This window comes from Opisthocomus hoazin, chromosome 1 (genome assembly GCF_030867145.1).
Source record: "Opisthocomus hoazin isolate bOpiHoa1 chromosome 1, bOpiHoa1.hap1, whole genome shotgun sequence".
NCBI classification, from domain to species: Eukaryota; Metazoa; Chordata; class Aves; order Opisthocomiformes; family Opisthocomidae; genus Opisthocomus; species Opisthocomus hoazin.
The window spans coordinates 76,381,771-76,403,310 of NC_134414.1; the positions used below are offsets into that span (position 1 = coordinate 76,381,771).

Below are 21,540 nucleotides of genomic sequence, written 5' to 3' on the forward strand. Positions count from 1 at the left end.
CTACAACTCCGCTAAGACGTACAGGCGTGAGGCAAGGGTCAAACCTCCCCTTCCAAGTTTAAACCGATTTTAACTGAAACTACATTTCAGTGGAAAGAGGTGCCCCAGTGACTCCGCAGGAACCTGGGCTATGCGGTACTTACAGTGTTCGTGGCACCTTGCTAGCAGCTCTAGGTCATCTATATGGTAATAGTCGTAGCCAGAAGTACCCAGCACTTCAAAAGGCAGGTATCCTATAATCGGCGGTGCTCTGTGGTTAGGCACAACATGAGTGAATTCATAAACCTCGAAAGAGACAGCAGTTCTGCATGTGGGCGGGGATGTGTAAAAAGCCCAGATCTACTCTCGCTCATCGCTGCACAGTCGTCCCCGCCACGGGACCGGATCCTGACTTTCCCCCGCCTCATGCCCGGGATGCCCAGCTGGGCACGACAGTGCTGGCAGGCACGGTCCCCCCAGGACAAGGCCATGGCAACCCCATCTTTCCAGGGAAAAAGCGGTTGTGGCAAGTTGCAGGGGCAAGAACCTGCTGTAAGGGAGCCGTTCCCTGCCTGTTCCTTGGTCAGGGGCTCTGCTGTGGCTCCTGCAGTCCCTGCACAGGGGAAAATGCGTGGCGAGGTGATAGGAGGCCATCGTCTGCTGGGACTAGGGGGGTGGGAGGGGAGATCATCTGTGCCGCTTCCCTCTGGGTGTCTGCAGAGCTCGTCCATGGCTGCTGAGGCAGTTGCTTTGTACCTTTGCCAGCACAGTTGCCTCAGGCCAGCGCAGACTTCCCCTCCTCGGTGGGAACTGCACACACAATCAGCGGCTGCATTTGGAAAGGATGATTTCCACAGCTGTACAACAATTAGATGATTTCTCCATGTGACAGACTTTGGTCCACTGACGTTTTTAAAGCAAACAAGAACAAACTAATCACAAATTCGGCCGCAGAAACGGAGTAGTTTTGTTTTAAAAGATGTAAAAATAAGTGCAGGGTGAAATAGTAAATATCATCTTTTGTAGGAATTTCAGTGGTTGCCCTCTTGTTTAGATGTGAAATGTGACACTATTTGAGAGAATTGCACTTAGAAAATAGCAGTAGACAAGCACCAAACACAACCAGGAGTGCTTTTCTTGTCACCAACCTGTGATCCAGGAATAAAAATTTCCACTCCAGACTGTGTCTTGATGTGAATTCTTCTAAAGGTTCTTCCACAATGCACATCTCCTGCATGGTGAAGAAAACCAACTTAGTGAGAGTTGCAGCTTCACCCCTCTGCTTCATCTAGCTTTTGTTAGCTATAAATACACAGCGCATAAGAGGAGAAAACAGAGGATTCACACGTTTTCTGGCAATTCCAGAGAGTGATCTATTGTATTAATCAATGCCAACATTTTTGCAGGAGTCGGGGAGAAGAACTTGTGATGCCCATGCACTTAAGAGCCATGACTGCTCCTTGGAGTGCCAAAATTTTTATGGCTTTGAAGCAGTGCCCAGGGTGTGAGAGCTGTGCTCCCTACAGCTCTGAGGAGCAATGCCCTTTCCCAGCATCCAGCCGTGCTTGGTCCCACCTGCATTTGCCACGTCTTTCCTCGCTCTCTTCTTTTACTTAAGATACCCACTGCCCTTGCCTGGCCCTTTTGGATGTCTGCTCTCCGTCCCACTTGATAGCTGCAGAGGCGGAATGCCTTGTCAGGCAGGCAGCCTGCCTGGGGCCCGTCAGGCAAGTGAAAGGCGGCGGTTTTGCCTTGCACTTCACTCCCGCAGTGAAGAAGCTGGCCCTCAAGACTCACAGCAGCCCTCGGTGCTCATGAATATGATAATTAGTGCACTAGATGAGGTGGGGCACAGGGCTGTCTGCGAGGCAGGACATCCTTGGCCCAGAGGGATGGGGATCAGGACGTAGTTGGGAGGGATTAGCTGCTGGGTGGAGGTGGGAAGGGGAGGAAGGATGGCACCATGGTGCACGCCCGTGTGTAGGCTGGGGCTGGCTGCGTGCCCGACGGCTGGCTCCCAGCCCACCCGCAGCTCCCCTCTGCCGAGCTCTCCTCTCCCACTGGCAGTTTGCAGGGGCAACTCCAGCTCTGTGAGCTGCCTAGAGTCAGCCTGGAGACTCCGGGCCTGGGACTTGCCAGCATCAGCCCTCAGGATCTGGTGGCATCCAGGGTTATTGTATCCCCCATGCCTCTCCTGCAGGAGGGTCTCCATCATCACTCGTAAGGACAGTGTGCCCACTGGCCCCCGATGCTGCTGTTCCCCTGCTCCCTGGTGCCACGTCACCCTGCGCCATGGGCTCAGCAACACCCTCCCATCATCTCCACTGCTACTTGTCTCTCTACTGTCGCTCTTGCGGAGAGAAGTCTTTCAGACCACCAATGGTTATAAACCCTGTTGGGACCAGAGGACAAGCGGAGGCGCAGTGCCATCAAGCGTTTCTTTGATATGTATCAAGGCCAACAATGGTGATTAAAGTTGCTGACTGTACAGTGGCAAAAGGCTTCATGCATACCTTAGATTCCTCTCTGCCCCCCTCCAGTTCACACCAAAATCCATGCTGATGCCAAGAACATACCCTAAAATTCAAGGTGCAATGTTCAAACATTGCCGTGTGAAACCAAAATGCTGATTCTGCCCTGCTTAGCCAGTCAGAGAAATATTTTTGCCTTCATTTTAGAGTAGGAAGTCAAGAGCGGGGGTTAAGTCAGTCACCCAGACGAACTGAAGAGATCAGTGTCTAGGATTTCGTGGCAGCTGACACCTTCTCCGGGTTGTTCAGCGGCTGCTTCCTTCCTAGCGCTGGGCAGCTCATTGCTACATGCAGCCCATTTAATTTCCCTGTTTATTTTGAGATGTTAGCTACCCAAAGACAAGGGAATTTGCTTTCAGGATTCCCGGAGAACCTTAACACCAGCCTCTACTGGTAATGTGATTACTGTGGCTAACGTGTATGGGAATTGTCCGCATTTACCCAGAAGGGACCGTGCTTGCCTGCTGGGGCCATGAATCAGCCGAGAGTGCCCTGCAGGTCCCCAAGCAGTAACAGAGCCAGGCCAAGGGAGCAGTGATTTCATACTGGCCAGGTGTCAGTTAGACTTTTTAATCTCCTAACCTCTGAGGCCGGGATGCCTGATGCAGTAGCTCACATTTGTTAATTAGGGAACCGCAGTGCCAGGCACAAGGTTGCGTGGTCTATCCCTATTTCCAGAAGCAACTATCTTAACACCAGGATTTGGGTGAAGGTACAATAGCAGCAGTCACCCGAAGACACCGAGGGGCACAAATGAAAGCGCTGGTGGCCATCTGTACACCGGCCCAGCGCAGGAACAAAAAGCAGCAGTGAAGAACCCAATTCCAAAGTGACTTTGCAATTTCTAGCGCAAGGAGGGTTTCCATTTCCCATGCAAGTGGGGGCAGAAGTGACACCGCTTCTGCAGATCCTGGCTCGCACTGATAATCCTCTTCACTGGATTTTTATGCATGAAATGTGATATCTGTAATCCATTCAATTAGCAAAACTAAGAATGTTGCGTGTCACCCTGTCTGAAAGTGTTTTTGGAAGTTCTGAAATGAATGGGACCCAGGGTACGCACTTACCTTTAAAAACTGAGGCGTTGCCAAGCGAACAGTCGCAACGAAGCAGATCTGCTTTCCCGGGGACGTTCTGTAAGGCCTTGGGACAGCCTCGTCAAAGCCATTGCAACTGGAGTTAGGCACTAGGTGGGCAAAAAAAGGGGACCAGGAGTCATGCCTCATACGAGATTTGCTCTCCCTGAATATTTTGCACAGTTCAAGAGTACTAATACTAATTTTATTCAGAGAAGTGCTCCAAAGGCTTTTAAAGCTGATATGCAGATATTTAAATCCAAGTCAGCCATGTTAGGCAGAAAGACATCAGAGCTTAACTTCAAGTATGAATCTTACAGGTTAATCCTGATAAAAATAAGGCCAAACCTTATTACAGAGCATAAACCAGCTTTCTGGAAAGAAACTCCACACATCCAATTGCTCTTTTTCACCACTCACAAGAAGGAAACACATGCTGCAGCATACCTAGCACCCTAACTTTCATGAGGCAGTGAAAAAAAGCATTGGCAAGGGAGGTAGCAGAAGAGAGCTCAAGTCATCAGTGGCAAAACACTGGGGACAACAGCCAGCGAGGCTTCATCGAGCTAGCAAGAGGCTGCTCGTGATTCATGGCTGCTGAAGTGTGCCTTCCCCTTCTGCATCTAAGAAGAACCGTCTCCAGCGTGCTCAAGTTCTTCTTGTTTTCAAGAAGATCAAAGAGGACCCCGTGTACGGCACCGGCTTCCAGAGCTGGGCATTTGTGGTGAGTCTGCAGATGGCCTGCTGTCTCCTGAAACTCTGGGCGGAAGGAAAAAATGGATGTAATGTGGCTACAGATTTTCTGTATGGTTTTTCATCGGTGTCTCTCGTGACTGCATGGCTCTTGCGTCGCTTTGAGGGCCCACTGGCACCTCCTGCCACAGAGATGTGTTGCCAAAAGAATGTGTTGCCTTAAGCTAGCCCACAGTCCCATGTTAGAATGGCACAATGCAAATTCTTCATCCAAATTCGAGCTGTTTAGAGATGGTAATCCCGCTCCCACAGCAGTGAAAGAAAACTGTGTGCTAAACTGCAGTTGGAACTGGGCTGACCCCATGGGCTCTTGCCCTGCCCAGCTGCCTGTCTCCCACAGGGGCAGTGAAGGTCCCATATTGCAGCCAGGGTTCACCACTATGAGTTAATCTAATGCTAATAGGGATCAATGCTAATATGAAACTATCTTTCCTTACTATTAGGCTCCTATATCCAACTTTATGAGGTTTCCTACAGTTTGTCTCTTCTGCACAGGACAAAGCAAGGATAAGCATGTCCATTCCTGTGAAAATGGAGAGTTTTCTATCTATCTGGGGAGGAGACAGCTAGCAATTTTTATTCTGGGGTCCTTCTGCACTGGGCTTTAGCATAAATTGTAGAGATGGAAGAAGTCTCAACTTATCACACGTGCTTTTGGAACCCAATTCAACCTATTAAAAGCCTTAGAATAACGATATATAGCTGATAACAACGATAACAGGGTATAAGACAGAAAAATAAGCACTCCAAGGAGAATTCACACCTGTGATTAACTGGTTTAGGCCACTGCATGCACAATATATATTGTGCCACAAAAGGGAAGAAAGATTCCTCATCTGAGAGGGCAGCACAGATACGAACATCCACAGAGATTACAGCCCTCTGTCAGAGCTGAGTCTGGAGGGCATGGCTGACTGGATATTGAGATAAAAAATACGGGCAAAATTCTCCTCCTTTCACCAGCAAAGCACACTTGCTCTGGGGACTTCCTAGGAATATGTATTCTTGTTCTGCTCCTGGGGTTATGTGCATATATGAGGGCTTCTATGGGATTATTAATACAAGAAGTGGAAAAAGAGAAGAAAGAGTTAGGAGCTACAGGAAAGAGGAGAAGCTTAAGAAAAGAGTTATTGGTTCTTCTCTTATATGATTGTTTTGTGCAAGTCCGTCAATTTCTTCAGTCAGTCCTGTTTAAAAATGAATGGGATTGCTATAAACCCACATTAAGGACATTGTAAAAAGTTACTTCCAAGCTTACTATGTAATACGTTGTCACATTTGAAGTCAATGGGGCTGTTTCTCTCTGTAATAGCCAAATTCAGTAGCAAATGTTTGCAGGCTGGGCTCTAAGATATGAAAATAAGATAAGCACATTTAGCCTCCAAAGCACACATCTGATAAGCTAAACCCAGTTCGTGAACCCATGGACTTGCCAACGACACCAGCTACAGTAGAAATGCCCAGTGGAGACCAAGTCATACCAAGGTGAACGTTTGGCTTTTTTACGTCAGCTGTTTGATATAAAGTCACGAGCCTGAGACGTGTTCCCTGAAGAGAGCAGAATACATTCCTGAATGTGGCATTTACAAAATAGGATTATATTTCCAAGAGGTAAATGCAATATTAAAAAGGTACTAATTGTCATGTAGGACAGCTATGTAGTAAATCTGAGATTTCATCACAACATTTGGGAATGTTGAACTTTTAGCGGCATTGAATGAATAAACCCAGGGAGATGAGATAGAGCTGGCTTGGCTGAAAGTCATCCAGTCTTTGAGCAGCTACTGTGCCATCTCCATACCCAGCTGCCCTTCACGAAGCCCAAAGCCCTAAAAGCCTCGATGATGCAGGCAGGTAGCCACCACCTTGAAATGTACCTCTCGATCTGAAAACAACAACTACAATAATTGAAAGAAGAAGATCCCACATTTGTTTCTGACTTGCTTTGCTGCCTGACTTATTTTGTTGGTATCTGTTCTTCCCACAGCTCTATCTGCACGGCCTATTTTGCTCTGCTGTTGCAGCTGGTCAGCAAATTTCAACTTTTTTGGTTGATAAATTTTAAAGTGTAGTTACAAAAAGAGATCGTTACATGCATTTGAAAAAAAAAAATCCTGGCATAAACTTTCAAGCATGCCTTCTGAAAAATTGTACTTTGTAATGCTCAGTGTCTCTTTGAAACACACAACATCTTGAAGTAGCAAAGTTCAGCAGCAAACTTTCTGAGAGCATGACAGAAAAATAGCGAAATGGAAAATAAAGGACGAAGTCTGAGGCTATGATGATATTTACATTTGTAAGTCAAATACAGGTCTTGGAGTGCTTTTGTCAGAAAGCGCCTGATGAAAATGTTAAGCTGGCGATAAACAGGTGGGCTCGGGTAAATGAGAGCACGTGTGTTTCACAATTAATTGATCTGGACAAAATATCCTGAGTAGGGAATTAGACAGCTGTGTGACAAAGCTAAGTACATAATCAGAAAGGTGAAAGAGTTGTCTCATATATATCAGTTAACTGATGCTCCTTAGCATGAATTTTAATAGTTTTTTGCTGTTACCTATCAGACCTGCTGCTCCTAGAGCTACCACAAAATTCTTTTGTAGAAGAAGTACTAAATAACCTGCAAATAACATATAAGAAGATAGAAAGAAACTGATTTGCCTATATACAGGTTTCTTTCCTTGTTTGTTTTTGGTTTTGTTTTTTTTATAAAAAGGACCAGGAAACTAAGGACAAGATGTTAAAAATAACTCATATGTATATAAAGAACCAAGCCCCTAACTACCATAGATGAGAAGATTTTTATCCTTAGGGATACAAATCATGCCACATGAAATGAATGAAAGAATGTTTAAAAAACCGCAGATGCCACGTTATTCAGTTAATAATAGTACAGCAGTCAGTTGCTTGGTCATCTTATTTTAACTTCGGATGTTTAAAACATATTCTTGCTATAGCAGCAAACCTCTCATTTATGCCATTTGAAAGCAGAAGTCCCACCTTCCTATTTTGTCAGTAGATGTTAATAAAGAACCAGTCTTGGTGTCTGTCAAACAAACTGAACGGTGATTTCAAAAAATACAAGCCAAACAGACCAGAAAAAAACCAAGATTGTTCCATATAAATAAGTTCAGACCACAGATAAACAGAATATTCAGCAATTAATATATATAATGAAGAAATCTAAAGTTCAAGGCCAGACAGCACTCGGTACCTTTGGATGAGTAACACTGATGGTGTCCACACATCACTTGTCTACTTTGATCTACTCTCTCCTCTTTCCTCCTCCTGTTTCTCCCCTCGCCATCCTGTGTTGATATGAACCCCAAGTCAATTCTTCAGGACAGGAATGGTGCCTTTTTTCTTAAGTGCCCATAGAGAACCCAGCATAAGTGCTGCAGATTGCTGGCTGCAGCTTCTGTAATACTGTTAATAGCAAATAATAATATGTAGCTGTCGGTTCTGATCAAAACATTCATTTCCGTTTGAGTTATTTCTGTTAACAGATGTTTCTGCATATGCTTATGGAGGCTCAAGATCAATGTATCTTCTGTATAAATCTGTTTATTTCCTTTAAAAGGGAATTCAGATTGAATTAATTGATCTGGAAGTGAAAAGATTTTTTTTTTCCCCAGTGTAATAATTTTCTTGATGGTTATTCTTATCTCTAAGAGATATATCAGCTGACAGTAGAGTATCTGCTATTATTAGCATCCAGTAACCAGATACTTCCTGATTTTCAATGTAATTAGGAACAAAAATGCACAGTTTTAAATTCCACCACAATATTTAATTATATTACTTGATCAGGAACTCTTTTCACATAACGGTTATCTCCTCCTTCAAGAAGAAAACTTCAGGCATTTTGCATGAAAGGAGGGATCTGACACTTTAAAAATGCTGGTGGTCCTTTTTTATATTGGCGAACACTTTGAAAGGCAGGACTCTGGCTTTGTCCCTTTCGGGAGTGTTTAATCAAGTATGTCACCTCAGAAACAGGATACCAAAGCCAATATTTGGTTATATAATTGTGAGAGATCTTTTTCTGTTTACAAACCTAAGAAGAATTTTCACAGGTGGGATAAATCCAGGCCGCCTTATCTTTTCTTATCAGAGTGAGCTATTAAGCGGCTTTGTAAAATAATTTATTCTCACCTAATTTGACATTTTATGATGGGAGCTAAACATTTCCTTGGATTTTTTGACGGTTACCTTTATTACTTGCCTTCCCCCTCCTCAGCCCTCAATAAAAAAAAACCCTTATGCTCTGAGAGCAAGTAGGCATTTCTCACAGAAGCAAAGAGGGAACTCCACCTTCCTTTTCTGAGTGGCCCACGGGCCACCTCCCCTCCTCTCAAGGGACTACCAAGTCTTCACGTCAGGTTACAGTCCTGCTTTTCTCATTGAAGCTTAATTAATGATGATTATATAATCCTCCCAAATGGAAAATCAAATCTCGTGTATTTGATTTAGCACAGCCAGTGACTCATGCAGTTGCTCCACACAGCCTGCACTGCTGTTTCACTGGTCGGCCGCTCTCGCTTGGGCACAGATAATTCCAGAGGGGTTTTGCTCATGCGCAGGCGGCTCATGTCACATCCCTGGTATAGATACAGCTGCAGACATGTCCTTGCAGCAGAGGTTGTGGAGTACGGCTTCCTGCCCACCATCCCCGGGACCAAGCGTGGACCCTCTTGGGTCCCTGGCCCTGGGCTGTGCAGCCTCTCTAGCCTCCAGCTACAGCCGAGCCCAGGAGCTCCAGGGACGGTGATCTTCTGAAAGACTGAACGCATGCCGAGAGCTATGTGAACTTTCCTGGGCAAAAGCTGGGGCTTGCACACACACCTCCCTGCCCCTTCTGAGATGGGAGAAAGGTGCCAGTGACTGCACCTCTGGGGGAGTGGCATGGGTTCGATGTAGCTTGTGTGTGATTTGGCTCCATCATGGCAATCCTAGTGAGAAGTCACCTTGGTAGGTATCAGGTATTTGTTCTACTTTAGCAGAAAAAAGATTCTCTTTGGCGTCTTAATACAATGGCCTTTAAAGCCCCAGAGCTCCCACTAAAGTTAGGGAGAGCAGCTAAGCCCCTAACTGGCTTTCTAAGCCTCAGTCCTTCAAATTAATCCATTCAAACCCATCCCTATATGATGTTCTCAGCCATAACTCACAATGCGATTAAGGGAGAAGGTACAGGGGAGGGGGGGGAAGGGTAAGGCCACCGGGACCCCAGCACACATGACCTCCTCCTCCAAGGACCACCGTTATATGAGCAATGAGCAAGGTTAAGTGAGAAGGAGAGCTGAAAGGTTCATTAGGACAGTCACTGCCACCACCCCATGTTAATGAGAATGGAATTGTTAAGGATCCTGATGCCCAGGGGTAAAAGAGCCTGCACAGCCACAGAGGCTCGGGCGTCCGAGTGGCAGGAACATGCAGGCAGGGCGGGCTTGGGGTACGCTCAGCAAAACGCTGGAAACAAAGGTAGGATTTGGTGTTGGGTGTCTAAAAAGGAACGGCAGAGATTTGTTTTTAGAGAAGAACATCCAGTATCAGTCTCTCATGTGTAAAAACACGATCACACTTCCACTGCTGCGAAAAGCTACAGGGAAAAGCGTTTTTGAATACATTCATAAGGAACGTCTCCTGCTAATTAAGCTTAATTTGCAATTTCTGTCTTTCTCCCCCAGCGAACTCTTTTCTTATCTTTAGCTTAGCCTCCTTCCTCCACAAACACCTCCAAAAAGCAGGATTTAGGGCCAGCTGATCCTACGCACGTAGGATGAGCGCTGCCCTGTGAGTGACACCTCTCTCCCCCACCACTCTTCCCATCACTTTCTTTCTCGCCCTCTTGGCCTCACATCTGGAGGGGGATTGGCTGGAGAATGGGTATTCATTTAATGGGTATTCATTTAATGGGAGGAAGAAGAGAGAAATTACTGGCAAGTCTGGCAGGTGACAGCCCTGGGGTGCATGGGCTGGGGGGACAGTGCCTGATAATGGGGCGTCCTGGAGTGTGGGGGCCAAGCAGAGGCGGGAACCCAGCCCACCACTGCGCCCACCTGATGCTCAGAGGTGTCCGTGCCGCAAGTCCTCATGCTAAAGCACAGCTGCTCGCCCCCAGCCCCGGGGCGGGAAAGCTGCCCGAAGGGCGGCTGCGTTCCTACGGTGCTCGCTTGAGCTGATGTCCCCCGTGCCTTGCTCGGGGTGCAGCCGGCTGACGCAAGAAGCCCGGTGGAGCTAACGACAGCTGCTTCGGAGGTTTGCACCCTCCTCCGGCTGCTTGCTCTGTCCTTGACCCAAGGTTATCAGCTCCCCAGCAGACGGACTTTGCTGCTGTGCACTTGCTTGCCCCTTTGCTGGGAGGTGGTTTTGTGGCTGGATTAGGAGCCAGGCTGGGAGGGGGATGGGGGGGCCCATGGGGGTGACCCCTGGCCAAGGAGGAGCAGTGCTGTGGATGCTCTGGTGAAGCAAGCACTTCCACCAGGCTCTGCACTGAACTGGGGAAACTAAAGTCAGGATGGGTAAGGTGCCATTCTGCAATGGGGAGAGGGGAAGGGGGCCAGGTCTCACAGAGCAGGGGCAAGAGCTGTCCCCTGCCTATCGACCGGAGGGTCAGACTGCAGCAGAGATGAGAAGAATGTGGAAGAGACAAAATAAAGTGGAAGATTTAGGAAAAGCCAGCACAAATAAAAAAAAAAAAAAACTGAAGCAGAAAGCACATGTCCTATTAGAAAGCTATAAGCTCGGGTCTTTGGAAAATGATTTGGTGTCTTATGAAATCAGGATGTTCCCGTTTAGTTTATATTCATTAAGCTAGGGAAGATATCCGTAATGCAAGTTATATCTTTCCTCTGAGAAACAGCCATTGATACAAATGCTGGGATATGAAATCCTAGCGGGTAAGAGGGCAATATTAAGGTCACGCCAAAATAAAAGGCTGAAAATCCTTGAAGAAAATGGATCAGAAATTCCCCTGGTAGAAATGTATCCTTATGAGTCAGCACCTGAAATCCGGTTTCTGCTCTAGAAAACAGAACAGCTTGGTGTGCGCGTCTGTCAGGCAGCCGCATTTTACTTCATTCAAACTAGAAAGCATGCAGGCAGTTACATTTTTTTATACAAATAAAGCCTCAAATCAGATGGCACCAAACAAGAAATACATATCTCCATCCTGCATGTAGGTTTCTATTCTAGTCATGTGGAGCAAGAGCAGAAAGTTAAATGGGGACAGGGACTTTTTTTTTTTTCTCAGTGTGGCGTGCGGTTTTTGGAAAGCACAGCGGGGAGTTTTTTTCGCTGAGGATGACCTATTTGGAACAATATCAGCAACTTTGGAAATGCCACTCTGGAGTTCAATCAGGCAAGTAACTAAAGCAAACTTGGGCAGGCAGAAGAAGGGAAAGTAATAAAAGAGTATTTCATTTCTGACACTAATGGCCGTGCAGCAATCTGTTTGTTAGGGAACAGGCGAGGTGGAAATCTGCTCTCCATCCCTTGAAAGATGGTTTCCCTAGACTGACTGTGGTGCATTAGCGACTACGCTGACTGCATTTCTTACCTTTTTTTTTTTTTTTTTTTTTTTTTTGGATAGTGTTGGGTTCTGCAGTGCTGGAGAGGAATGTAAAATGGCAGCTGGAGAGGGAGGCGGTGGAAGCGTCCTCAGCCACCCCGATGCCGGCGGCAGGGGACCCCTCACCGCAGCGAGGGGCGGGGGGGGGCAGGCACTGACATACGCGGTGCTGCCTGCTTTCCCCAAAATGTTGCAGAGAAGGGTGAGAGGGAAGATTTGGCAGGTTATCAGCTTTGGCGCAGAATTTGTGTTTAGCGTAAGACAGCAGATAAGGCAGCAAGCTCATTATCTAGCTGATAGGTGGAGTCTTAGCACACAGTGTTAATGAGCACAAACAAACCCTCCTCTGAACCTGTTGTCATTTGCAGACTTACCCAGAGTCCAGGATCGCTGCTAACAAGTGAAGGGCAGTAACAAAAGCAACTAACACAATTTCACTCTTCATAGGTATTCACCCAGCTATTGCAAATCAGCTGCAAGATCCGTGTGAAGCAAAATTTACCCCATAATGTTAGAAATAGACCTTTCAGTTAAAAGCCTGTCTTCTTCAATGGAACAATACTTATATTTTATTTTACACAGCTAAAGTAACATTTATACAACAGTTAAAGCTTACCATTGCTGTAAGACCGAAAATTTCCTACAAATTTTATGTATTCATATGTTGGAAATTCCTTTGGGTTCAAACTTCCTCTCAGAAGATGACAATAAAACTCTAGTTCATTGTCAGCTGGATTGTTAAAAGAAGAAGAAGAAGAAATAAATATACTATTTAAGCTAAACACAACCAACGGTGTCTTCCAACCCCAATCTTGCCACTGGCAGCACCAGAGCAGCTTGTTACTGCTCAGAGTCCTACACACCGACATGCTATACATCGCAGGATCAGAGCCTCTGCACGGAAGCGCCTTGCAGGGACGTGGGTTGCTCAGCGCTGTGCCCAGGTCTGCCCACGGCTCAGGGACAGCCTTCGAGACTGACTCGCCCTTCTCTGACACCACCCTCACCACAGGAGTTACCCTGCCGCAGCGTCAGTGGAGCAAAGGAGAGAATTGGATCCTTCGTTTATTGCTTTTTTTGCTATTTAGGCTTTTCACGACTCACAGCTGTTCTACATCTTGTGTTGGAAAACTATGCCTAATTACCTCACAATATCTATTAAATTAACTTTGGCATATTAGCTATCAGCTGCAGGTTTTGTATATACAGTAGATTTAGCAGCTGTACGTCTTACATTATCATGCGTTTTCTGGTTTCCTATGTCTCACCTCCTAGAGTGAATAAGGATGAGGCAAGTAAAAGAGTTTTTAAGAAAAACAAAATTCAATTTGAAAGTTACAATGATTTTACTTTTCAACTACAATGCAAACCAAAGGCATGTGACATTAGCACATCTCTGAACAGCACCTTCCTTGAACAGGCTGAAATATCAATTAAGATGTGATTTGTCTCAGGCGAACTCCGAATTTCCATCAGCTAACCTATTTTCCTTAGCTGTCTCAAAAGATACCATATTTAATAATTAACATAACTGCAAGTAGTCTTAACCTAGTAAAATAAAGGCAATGAGTTTCATTTCGAAATAGTACCAAAGGGTCATTCCAGGTAGTGAGATCTTTTTAAAAGGCTATGAACCTAAGTTTTATAGCACATCACATAAAAAACTTTCTGAGAGAAAATTTTTATCCTGCCTGTGCTTTTTGATATACTGGGGAAGATAAAATAAAACTTACTCTTTAGGTAATCCGATGAGGCAGAATCTGTCATAAGCATACACGAAGATAACATCTTATAAATTTCTGAATGTTCTTGTTCTGGGAGGAAATTTAACAAATTCTGATCCAAGACATCACACTGCAAAGAAGAAGAACCTTTGAGAAAAACTCAAATATCACGACGAGCAAGGCTCGCAGAGGTGCACAGCAATGTGGATACGAAGCCTGTGGAAGTTGACAGGAGTTTCCCACTGATTTCCAGAGACCCCCGACGAAGCCTAAACTGGGGGGAACTGGGGCAAACCGAGTGGCCGCTTCTCCATGGGCCCGTTCTCAGCTTGATTCTCAGCACACAGCAATGTTCCTGTGATGTTTCTCAGAGACCGTCAGATGCATCGGATGTGTCCACACAGTGAAAGGATGGGACCTGGGAGTGAGCTGGCAGACGGGCGCCTGGCTCCCCACGCAGCTCGCCAGCCCCATGCACGGGGCTGTGGTGGGTCACTGCAGCTTGCTCTCTCCCTGGCAAACCCCAGCTAGCAGGAGCAGTGGGTCTGTGAGTCACCCTGGGCCACCAGCCCCGATTGCCCGGTCAGCCCCTCCCTGGGGGGACCCCCTCAGCTCCTGGGAGGTGTCCTCGGGGCGGCAGCCATTGCTCCCCCTTCCTGCATCCTGGCAGGTGGGAGCAGGGAGAAGGGGACTCCCCAGTCTGGACATCTCTTTGCAGTGGCGGTAGTTAGTCCCCAGGGAGGAGGACATCACGGTGCCACTGGCACAAGCCCTCTGCCCAGCCACGGGCTGAATGCCCGGGTGTCTCCAGCCCCACGGTCAGCTGGCACGAACCTGATCTCCATCCGAAATCTAGGTACTGAGATTTGGGAATGGAAAGAGGAGATGCATTTGTGCAAAAGGCCATGACTGGCCCAGGGTGAAGAAGACAAAGACTCTGTCACAGGGCTGGCAAGAGGAAGGTCTCACTGTGTTCAGCGTGGTGACCAACCTAACGCTAGAAAAGCGTATCTGAGAGGAAGCCCTGAGATGAAGTGACCCTCTAATGGCATTGACTTACATCCATCCCACTTGAGACTACCTCGGGCTGCGCTGGCACACTGACACAGCTTCGTGTGTCATCAGAGCAGCTGCTTTCAGACTGCATAGTCGTGTTGAAAATGTGTTAGCCCTGTATGAGACTGGCAAGTTATTAATCATCATCATTTATTTATGTATTTACTTAAGATTACGCTTTGGTTTCCCTCTGCTTTCCATCCAAGCCTGCTGTTCTGTGTGGAATTCCTGTTTAGAGTAGTGAAATACATTGAGTATGCTTTGAAAATTCATTTTTCATGCACTTATCTTGACGCAATAATGTATTACTTTAGATTATTCAATTATAAGTATTACGTGCGCTCATTACTTGAATATTCCTTTTGTGACAAATACTTCAAAAATATTTTTGTGACTTTAGGATATACTTTATTAATATGCATCCTACTGATCCTGCATGTAATTCAGTTTTGATATATACATGTACATAAACCTTAGATTTACATGAAATATGGTACATTGTTCGTATAATGTGGGGCATATGAAGAAAGAGCACCTGACAGGAAACCGCAGCGATGCCGTTTCTGTTCAAGGCTTATGGCACGATCTCAGAAAACCAATTTTTCCTTCTCTTTCCTTTTCTACCTGTAAAGATTAGATAATGATACTTATTCACCAGTTTCACTTAAGTCTCATGGGGGCTAATTAATCTCCCATCCACTCAGCAGTAGCTGCAGTACGACGAGATGTGAGCTGTCACCGCTCCTCCAACACGTTATCGCTTCTTCAGTGACCTGGGGCCGTGCCATCTTTTGTCTCCGCATTGTGACCAAGCTCTGATTCAAAATGCATTACCAGTTTTGCAGTGTTGTTCCTGCTTAAGGGGACAGCTGCAGACGCCTGTGACTACGTGTATGGTAGGAGTTGCAAGACCTTTGTCCCACACACCCCTCAGAGCAACCTCCTGCCCTGAGCACCAGCTAGTCATTGATTTGCTAGTCCTGGCATTTATATGCTTTGCCGCCATTACATACCATATCCAGAATTCAGTGTTTGGTGTGCATCTTTGCTGTTAGGGAATGCTGATATTTTTTTAAATGAGCATGAAAGAAATGATAAGGTATCTACTTCCTGCTGTGTTTCTTAACTCTTGCCTCCTGCAGAGGTTAGGCACACCTGTAAAGCAGCGCCCAGAACAGAATTTTTGGATCTTGTACATATCAAGACTCCAACGATGTTCTTGAATCAATATGTCAATCAAGAATATATCAACAGGGCAAATAGAGAGAAGGAAGCAAATATTCCACGGTCTCGCTGGAGCTGCAAGAAATGCCAGGGAAGCTATTCAGAGCTAATTCTGCACCAGACCCGAACAGCAGACATCTGGTACCATGGGAAAAAGGTGACCAGAAAGATAAGACAAAATTTGATCACCACGGACAAAAATGTATCGGTTGGAGGGGAATGGTTTGCAACTTTCTTTAATTATTCTAATTATTCTGCAGTGGGCAGTTCTGCCCTGCTGGCAGACACAGCCACAAAGCATTGCTGAATGAAACAGGCAAAGTGGATAAAAGATAAATTACAGTGACTGCGGGCAGAGTGGTTGGATGAACTATGTTAATGCACATTTATACTGCTGAGCTTGGAATCTACTCTGTACCTTGGAATCTGTGGATCCCACTAACAGAAAACTTCTGATTATTTACCCCTGATAGTTATGGCAGGCAAAGAAAGAACAGCTTCGCATACATGGATGCCGGTCCATTCTGAAAACAAAGTAAATTCACCCCAAGTTCTGCAGTCATTTGAGGGACAGCTTAAATATCTGTGCAGTTTCAACAAAACATTTATCCTCCAAAATGGAGCTCCTTCCTCACCTTTTCATTGCTTTTTTGTGGGGTGAGGAGGAAATAGGACGAGTTATTCCTGCTGCAGGGGAAAAAAAGCAGGGGAACTGAATGGCATGGTCACTTACAGGAAAGGGAAGGTGGAAGGCTGCAAAGGAGATAGGCTTCTTTCCCATCAACCCAAAAAATCAAGATAGGTCTGCTCTTGTGTGCTGGGATTTGGCCCCCGTATCAATCTGCATATCCTGCAAGGATGCCCATTGCTACCCTGTAACAGCAACACAGCATGCAAAGCTTTTGTACACTGTAAGGTGCTCTGTCCTGGACTTTATCACCCTGATGTTTAACTTAAGGGCCCAACACAGCAGAGCAGCTGCCTGAGCTTCACCCAGGACCATACAGGGAGAAAGTGCCCACTCAGGAGAAGCTCAGCCCTGCCAGGGACCTCCTGCCTTTGTGTAGCCACCTCCCCACCCACCCTCGGGGACCATCATGTGCGCAGGCGTCGAGCACAGACCTCTTGGCTGTGGGACTAAAGTTGGGTGAGATGGACACCACTCTTTGGTCCATGAGCAGGTACAGCACCTTCTGCCTGAGGCTGTGGACAGGCAACGTCCATGAGAAAGGTGCATCTCCTCTCCTAGGTTGGAAATAGTCACTCTGCTGCCTGCGTTTAACTGTTCACTCAGCAAAGCAGTCAAGAAGGGACATGGAGGACCCTCCTCCAGAGACCTGCATAGTCTTGGGGTCATCGCGTGCCATCTGACTGGCAGATGCTATGAGTTGTGACCAGATTTCCAGGAGCTCACTTCAGCTATAGTCCATCTTACCATGTGAGCTAAACCTCTCTTTACATCAACCGGCCCTAGCAGTAACCTCCAGATCTTGTAATAACAAGCTATTTAGAATTACAACAGAGAAAGTTTGCATTTGAAAATGCTCTGTGGAACTGAGGGAAGCTGTATTAAAGAGAATTGGATATATTTGTTCTCTGCACCAGAGTCTTTCATGATTTTAATGAAAGAAAATACATCAGATTTCTTGATAGGGGCCCTCAGAGAGCCCTGCTCCGCATTCTGCCCAGTTTAGCTTTCCTTTCACTGCTCAAAGCAGAAGATTTGCAGAGTATTTCTTTTTCCCTGCAGTCACAGAGAAGAAAGAATTGGTATTTTGTCCCTCAAACAGTGACTGAATTTTGCTTACAAATAGATCCTGGAGGTAAACAAAATAAGCCACATAGATTTTCCAGATAGCACTCCGAGCAGTTTTAAAACTTAAAAAGACATATGGAAAGGGCAGCGTGGGACTAAAATTCCCAGCGTGCGCCTCTAACCGCATGCCGAGCTGGGCCCCTGCCTATGGCCGTAGCGATCTGCTGACCTGAGGCAGGCAGAAGCCTCCCTTGCTTGCTCAGGTGCAGCCTCTGGGATGCACCCAGTGACTCCACACGCGTGGGCTGGTGGGGCAGTCGTTAACCATTATCACTCTATCAGCTCCGAGAAGGTCTGTGGGAACTCCTGCCCCACCTCCAGCCCCAGTAGGGTGATCCCTGCCTTGGGCTGCTGTGTGCTGCTTCTGTGTGAATAAAAAATAATGATCATCTTTGTCTGTGTTTTGGGCCTGGATTACCACACAAGGGATGACTTTAGGATGGAAAAACAATTTAGTCTCTGATGGCCCAACTCAGGAATGATGAACCTGAATCCATCCATCCTCAGCCAGGGCTTAAGGTTTTAGGTGCAAGGTCGGTAACCTGTCTTCCTGAAGAGCAGTACTTTCCCGCAGCAGATCTACTGCCTCCACTAAGAATCAATATTTGGAAGGGATAGCGGTAAAACCCCCAGACCATGAAAGACAAAAAAATGCAATGGAAATCAGTAAGTGTATGAAGACCCAACAGACTGCGTGTAGGACAGGGCGCTCTCTGCCTTTGAAGCAAAGGCAAACAACAGAAAATAGTCAACTACTGGTTTTCTCAACTGTTGAGGATTAAAGAAAACTGAAATAGATAGATTCAGTTCAATCTGTTGTTGCATAGCAATGTTCTTGCATTTACCAGAAGCTGCCGCCTTTCATCAAGTTCCTTTTATCTCAGAAGAAAATAATTTTTGTTCGTATTACAGCAAGGTAGTGTGTGAAATACATTTGTCTGGGTGGAAAACATAACACATATTGGGTGAAAAAGTAAACGAGACAAAAAGAATTCTAATTTTCCTAAGAACATGGTGGGGGTACAATAATGATTTGGCAGCTATTTTTTTTCTCCTGGGCATGCATTTATTTGAGACCAAGCCACTAAAAATGAGTGTGAGGATTAATCCTTAATTATTGTGCCATTTCTCTGAGAGCAGCCTTAGCAACGGGAGCGGGGTTCGGAGCGGTCCCTCTCCCCCACTCCCCCAGCCCAAGCCAGCGCACGCAGGGGCATCTCCCACAGCGAGACCCAGCAGCCCGCAGATGAAACAAGCCCTGTGTGCCGGACCTGAGCACATGGAGCCAAGCATCAGCTCCATCAGCACCTCCCAGCAGCAGGGTGCAGCCGCCAGCTAACTCCCACTCCTCTGAATTCAGCGGGGGTTTTGTCCTTTGCCTCCCTGGGAGCAGAATAAGGCCCTGAACAAGCTCCTCTCCGGGCTGCTATTCTGCTAGGTTAGAAGTCAGAGATGGAAAAGATCAGGCAGGACACCCTGTCCCTCCCCTGGCTAGAGTATTCCTGCAGCGCTTTTTCCACTCATGCCAAAGTGCCTCATAGCAACAAAAAGCTGAAGGGTATGAACCAGACAGAGGGAGAACAGAGCTGATGATCAGCAGCGGCCAGCATAACGCAGGGGCAAATCCCCTCAACTGCATTTTCAGGAAAACAACCCCATACTAGCACTTTTTTACGCCCGTTTCTAAAAATGCAGGGCCCGATCCTGCAAAGTGTAGTAGAGAAGCCAACGGCAGAATTACTCACCGGTAAATGCCCTAGAAGAGGTGTGATGCTGTCAGACACGTAGATGATGCTTCCACCTGTGGTTACTGCTATAATGAAGCCATCTAATGCCTAAGGAAAACAGACAAATGGAGAGTGCTTTAAAAGTAACGGGGTGTAAACAAGGCGTTTCATCGCATGTTGATCAAAACAGTTTGAATTCAGCACCGTATTGTTATTGAGTTGTAGGAACGTTATCTCAAGTTGCAGAACAGTAATTCTCTGATTTTACAGTCTGATTTAACTTTTACAACACTCTTTGTAGTCTAGTAGAACCTACTATTGAAGCAACAAACGGCTCACAGGAACATTTCATGTCTCAGTTTTTAAATTAATCACACAGTTTAATAATGCAAAATGACTAAGACTGGATCCTGTGGAAATTATTAAAATGAACATTTGAGCTCTGTGTAAATATCAAAGGACGATGAAAGGATGCAGTCCTATCTCAGAATGGTACTTCTCTGCAAACCCCATAAATCTCAGTTTGTATTAATGTAACGTTGTATATTACTGGGCTTTCATGTAAGTAAAAGCAATGCAAATGATCAAATAATCCTTAGACCGAGTTATAATTGAGTGATTTATTTTAAAGGTCATGGTATTAGATTACTCATTCCAAGAGAAATTCACCCTTCTGCAGAGTTTCTTCCTCACTTTGGTCCCACCTTGCGGTAAGCCTCTTGACTCCTAGGACTGGAGGGGAATGTCAGCCTTACCCCCATCCTCTGCACAGAAGCAATGTCACCTTCCAAATTAGTTTCTTCTTTAGTCTGAGCTGCAAAGTTTTGAGCTAAATGTTGTTCAAAGTTATATCTAGGTAGATTTCCAGATCTGAAGCAACCTACTTTGAGCAGAACTCCCTCTCCAAAATCAAAAGTCAACAGTAGGTGCTCAGAGACTATGTCGAAACCTTCCCGTTGTAGTAGCGGAGTCACTGGTGAAGCTCCCAATGCCTTCAAGCAGAGCAGGATCCCTGCTGTTAGTTCCCTGGTGATCTGGAGTGAGTGTCGCCTGCAGTATTTGAGCAGCGTGGGCACAGCAAGCACGACTGAATCAGAGCAGAGTTCGACTCTACTCCAGAGGCCATACCTGTCCAGGAGACAGGGTACTGCAAACAGCCTGATCAAGGTGACATGGCGTTACAAAACCTTACTGCAAAGCCAGGCTTGCCTCCAAGCCAGACTAGCAGCTGATCCTGTGAGCCACAGCACATCTTTGCCCTCCCGCTGAGTTCAATAAGGGAAAGAATTCTGAGAACATTGGAAAATGCTAATTGTTTTTCAGAAAAAAAAAAAAGGGAAAACACAAAGCCTTGAATAACGACACAAACATATGTTCCTTTTTCCAGAGAATGCTGAGCACCCACAACTATTTAAGTCAATGGGAATCTGCTGGTGCTACAATCCTTTGAAAAGCAGGTCAATAACTTATACCCCGGTAGAAGAGCGTGTGTTTAGCATCTCTGAAAACCCTCCAGCTGCTATAGTTAGTTTGATTTTGTTAATCTAAGTGCAGAGAACATGTTTTTCTTTCGTGTAGTACATTCAAGCTGTTTTCTAAAAAAGCGTGATAGCTGTTAACCCGTAGAAGAGAGCAGTGGTTTTACAAGGCAGCTGGATTGTGCATGTTACTATGGTGAAGGTTGTTGGGTTTTTTTTAAATCAAGTCTTTATTTCATATCCAATGAAAATTATACAAAGTGACTGACATCAGAATTTTGTGGTAAAATCAAGTTAATGTATGCATACAGAATTCTGTTTTTATTTACTTGCAACTGATCCTCCCAACATTAAGAGGGCACATCCCTCTTCAAAGATTTCACTACTGCAACAGTCCTAGACAGACAAACGGAGCCTAATGCCCACTCCTATGTAATTTGATGACAGCCTTTTCAATGAGGTAAGAAAAGGCCATTTTCAGGAAAGCTGATGTATTCCCGCAGTCAATGATGCTCTGATTCTTTTCAGCCAGTGCTTGAAAAACACCTTCCCATCTTTTAATAACAGGACAGGAAAAGCTTCAAGCAGTCTTGTCCAAATGTTAAT

The 21,540-nt window shown here is 45.8% G+C and overlaps 1 protein-coding gene across 3 annotated transcripts in view; it reads right to left on the bottom strand.

Annotated features, from left to right (window-relative positions):
* The window catches only part of NPAS2 (neuronal PAS domain protein 2), a 104,028-nt gene that overhangs the window by 21,888 nt on the left and 60,600 nt on the right, over nt 1–21,540 (bottom strand). For 2 of the 3 annotated variants that reach the window (XM_075426641.1, XM_075426650.1), the window contains 7 exons: nt 19,475–19,564; nt 13,643–13,763; nt 12,526–12,639; nt 3,578–3,696; nt 1,128–1,210; nt 736–882; nt 144–250 (listed from right to left, as the gene is read on the bottom strand). In XM_075426641.1, the coding sequence (XP_075282756.1) occupies nt 144–250; nt 736–882; nt 1,128–1,210; nt 3,578–3,696; nt 12,526–12,639; nt 13,643–13,763; nt 19,475–19,564 (781 nt within the window). The remainder of the gene's footprint in view (nt 1–143; nt 251–735; nt 883–1,127; nt 1,211–3,577; nt 3,697–12,525; nt 12,640–13,642; nt 13,764–19,474; nt 19,565–21,540) is intronic. The other variant, XM_075426633.1, reaches the window with a different exon arrangement.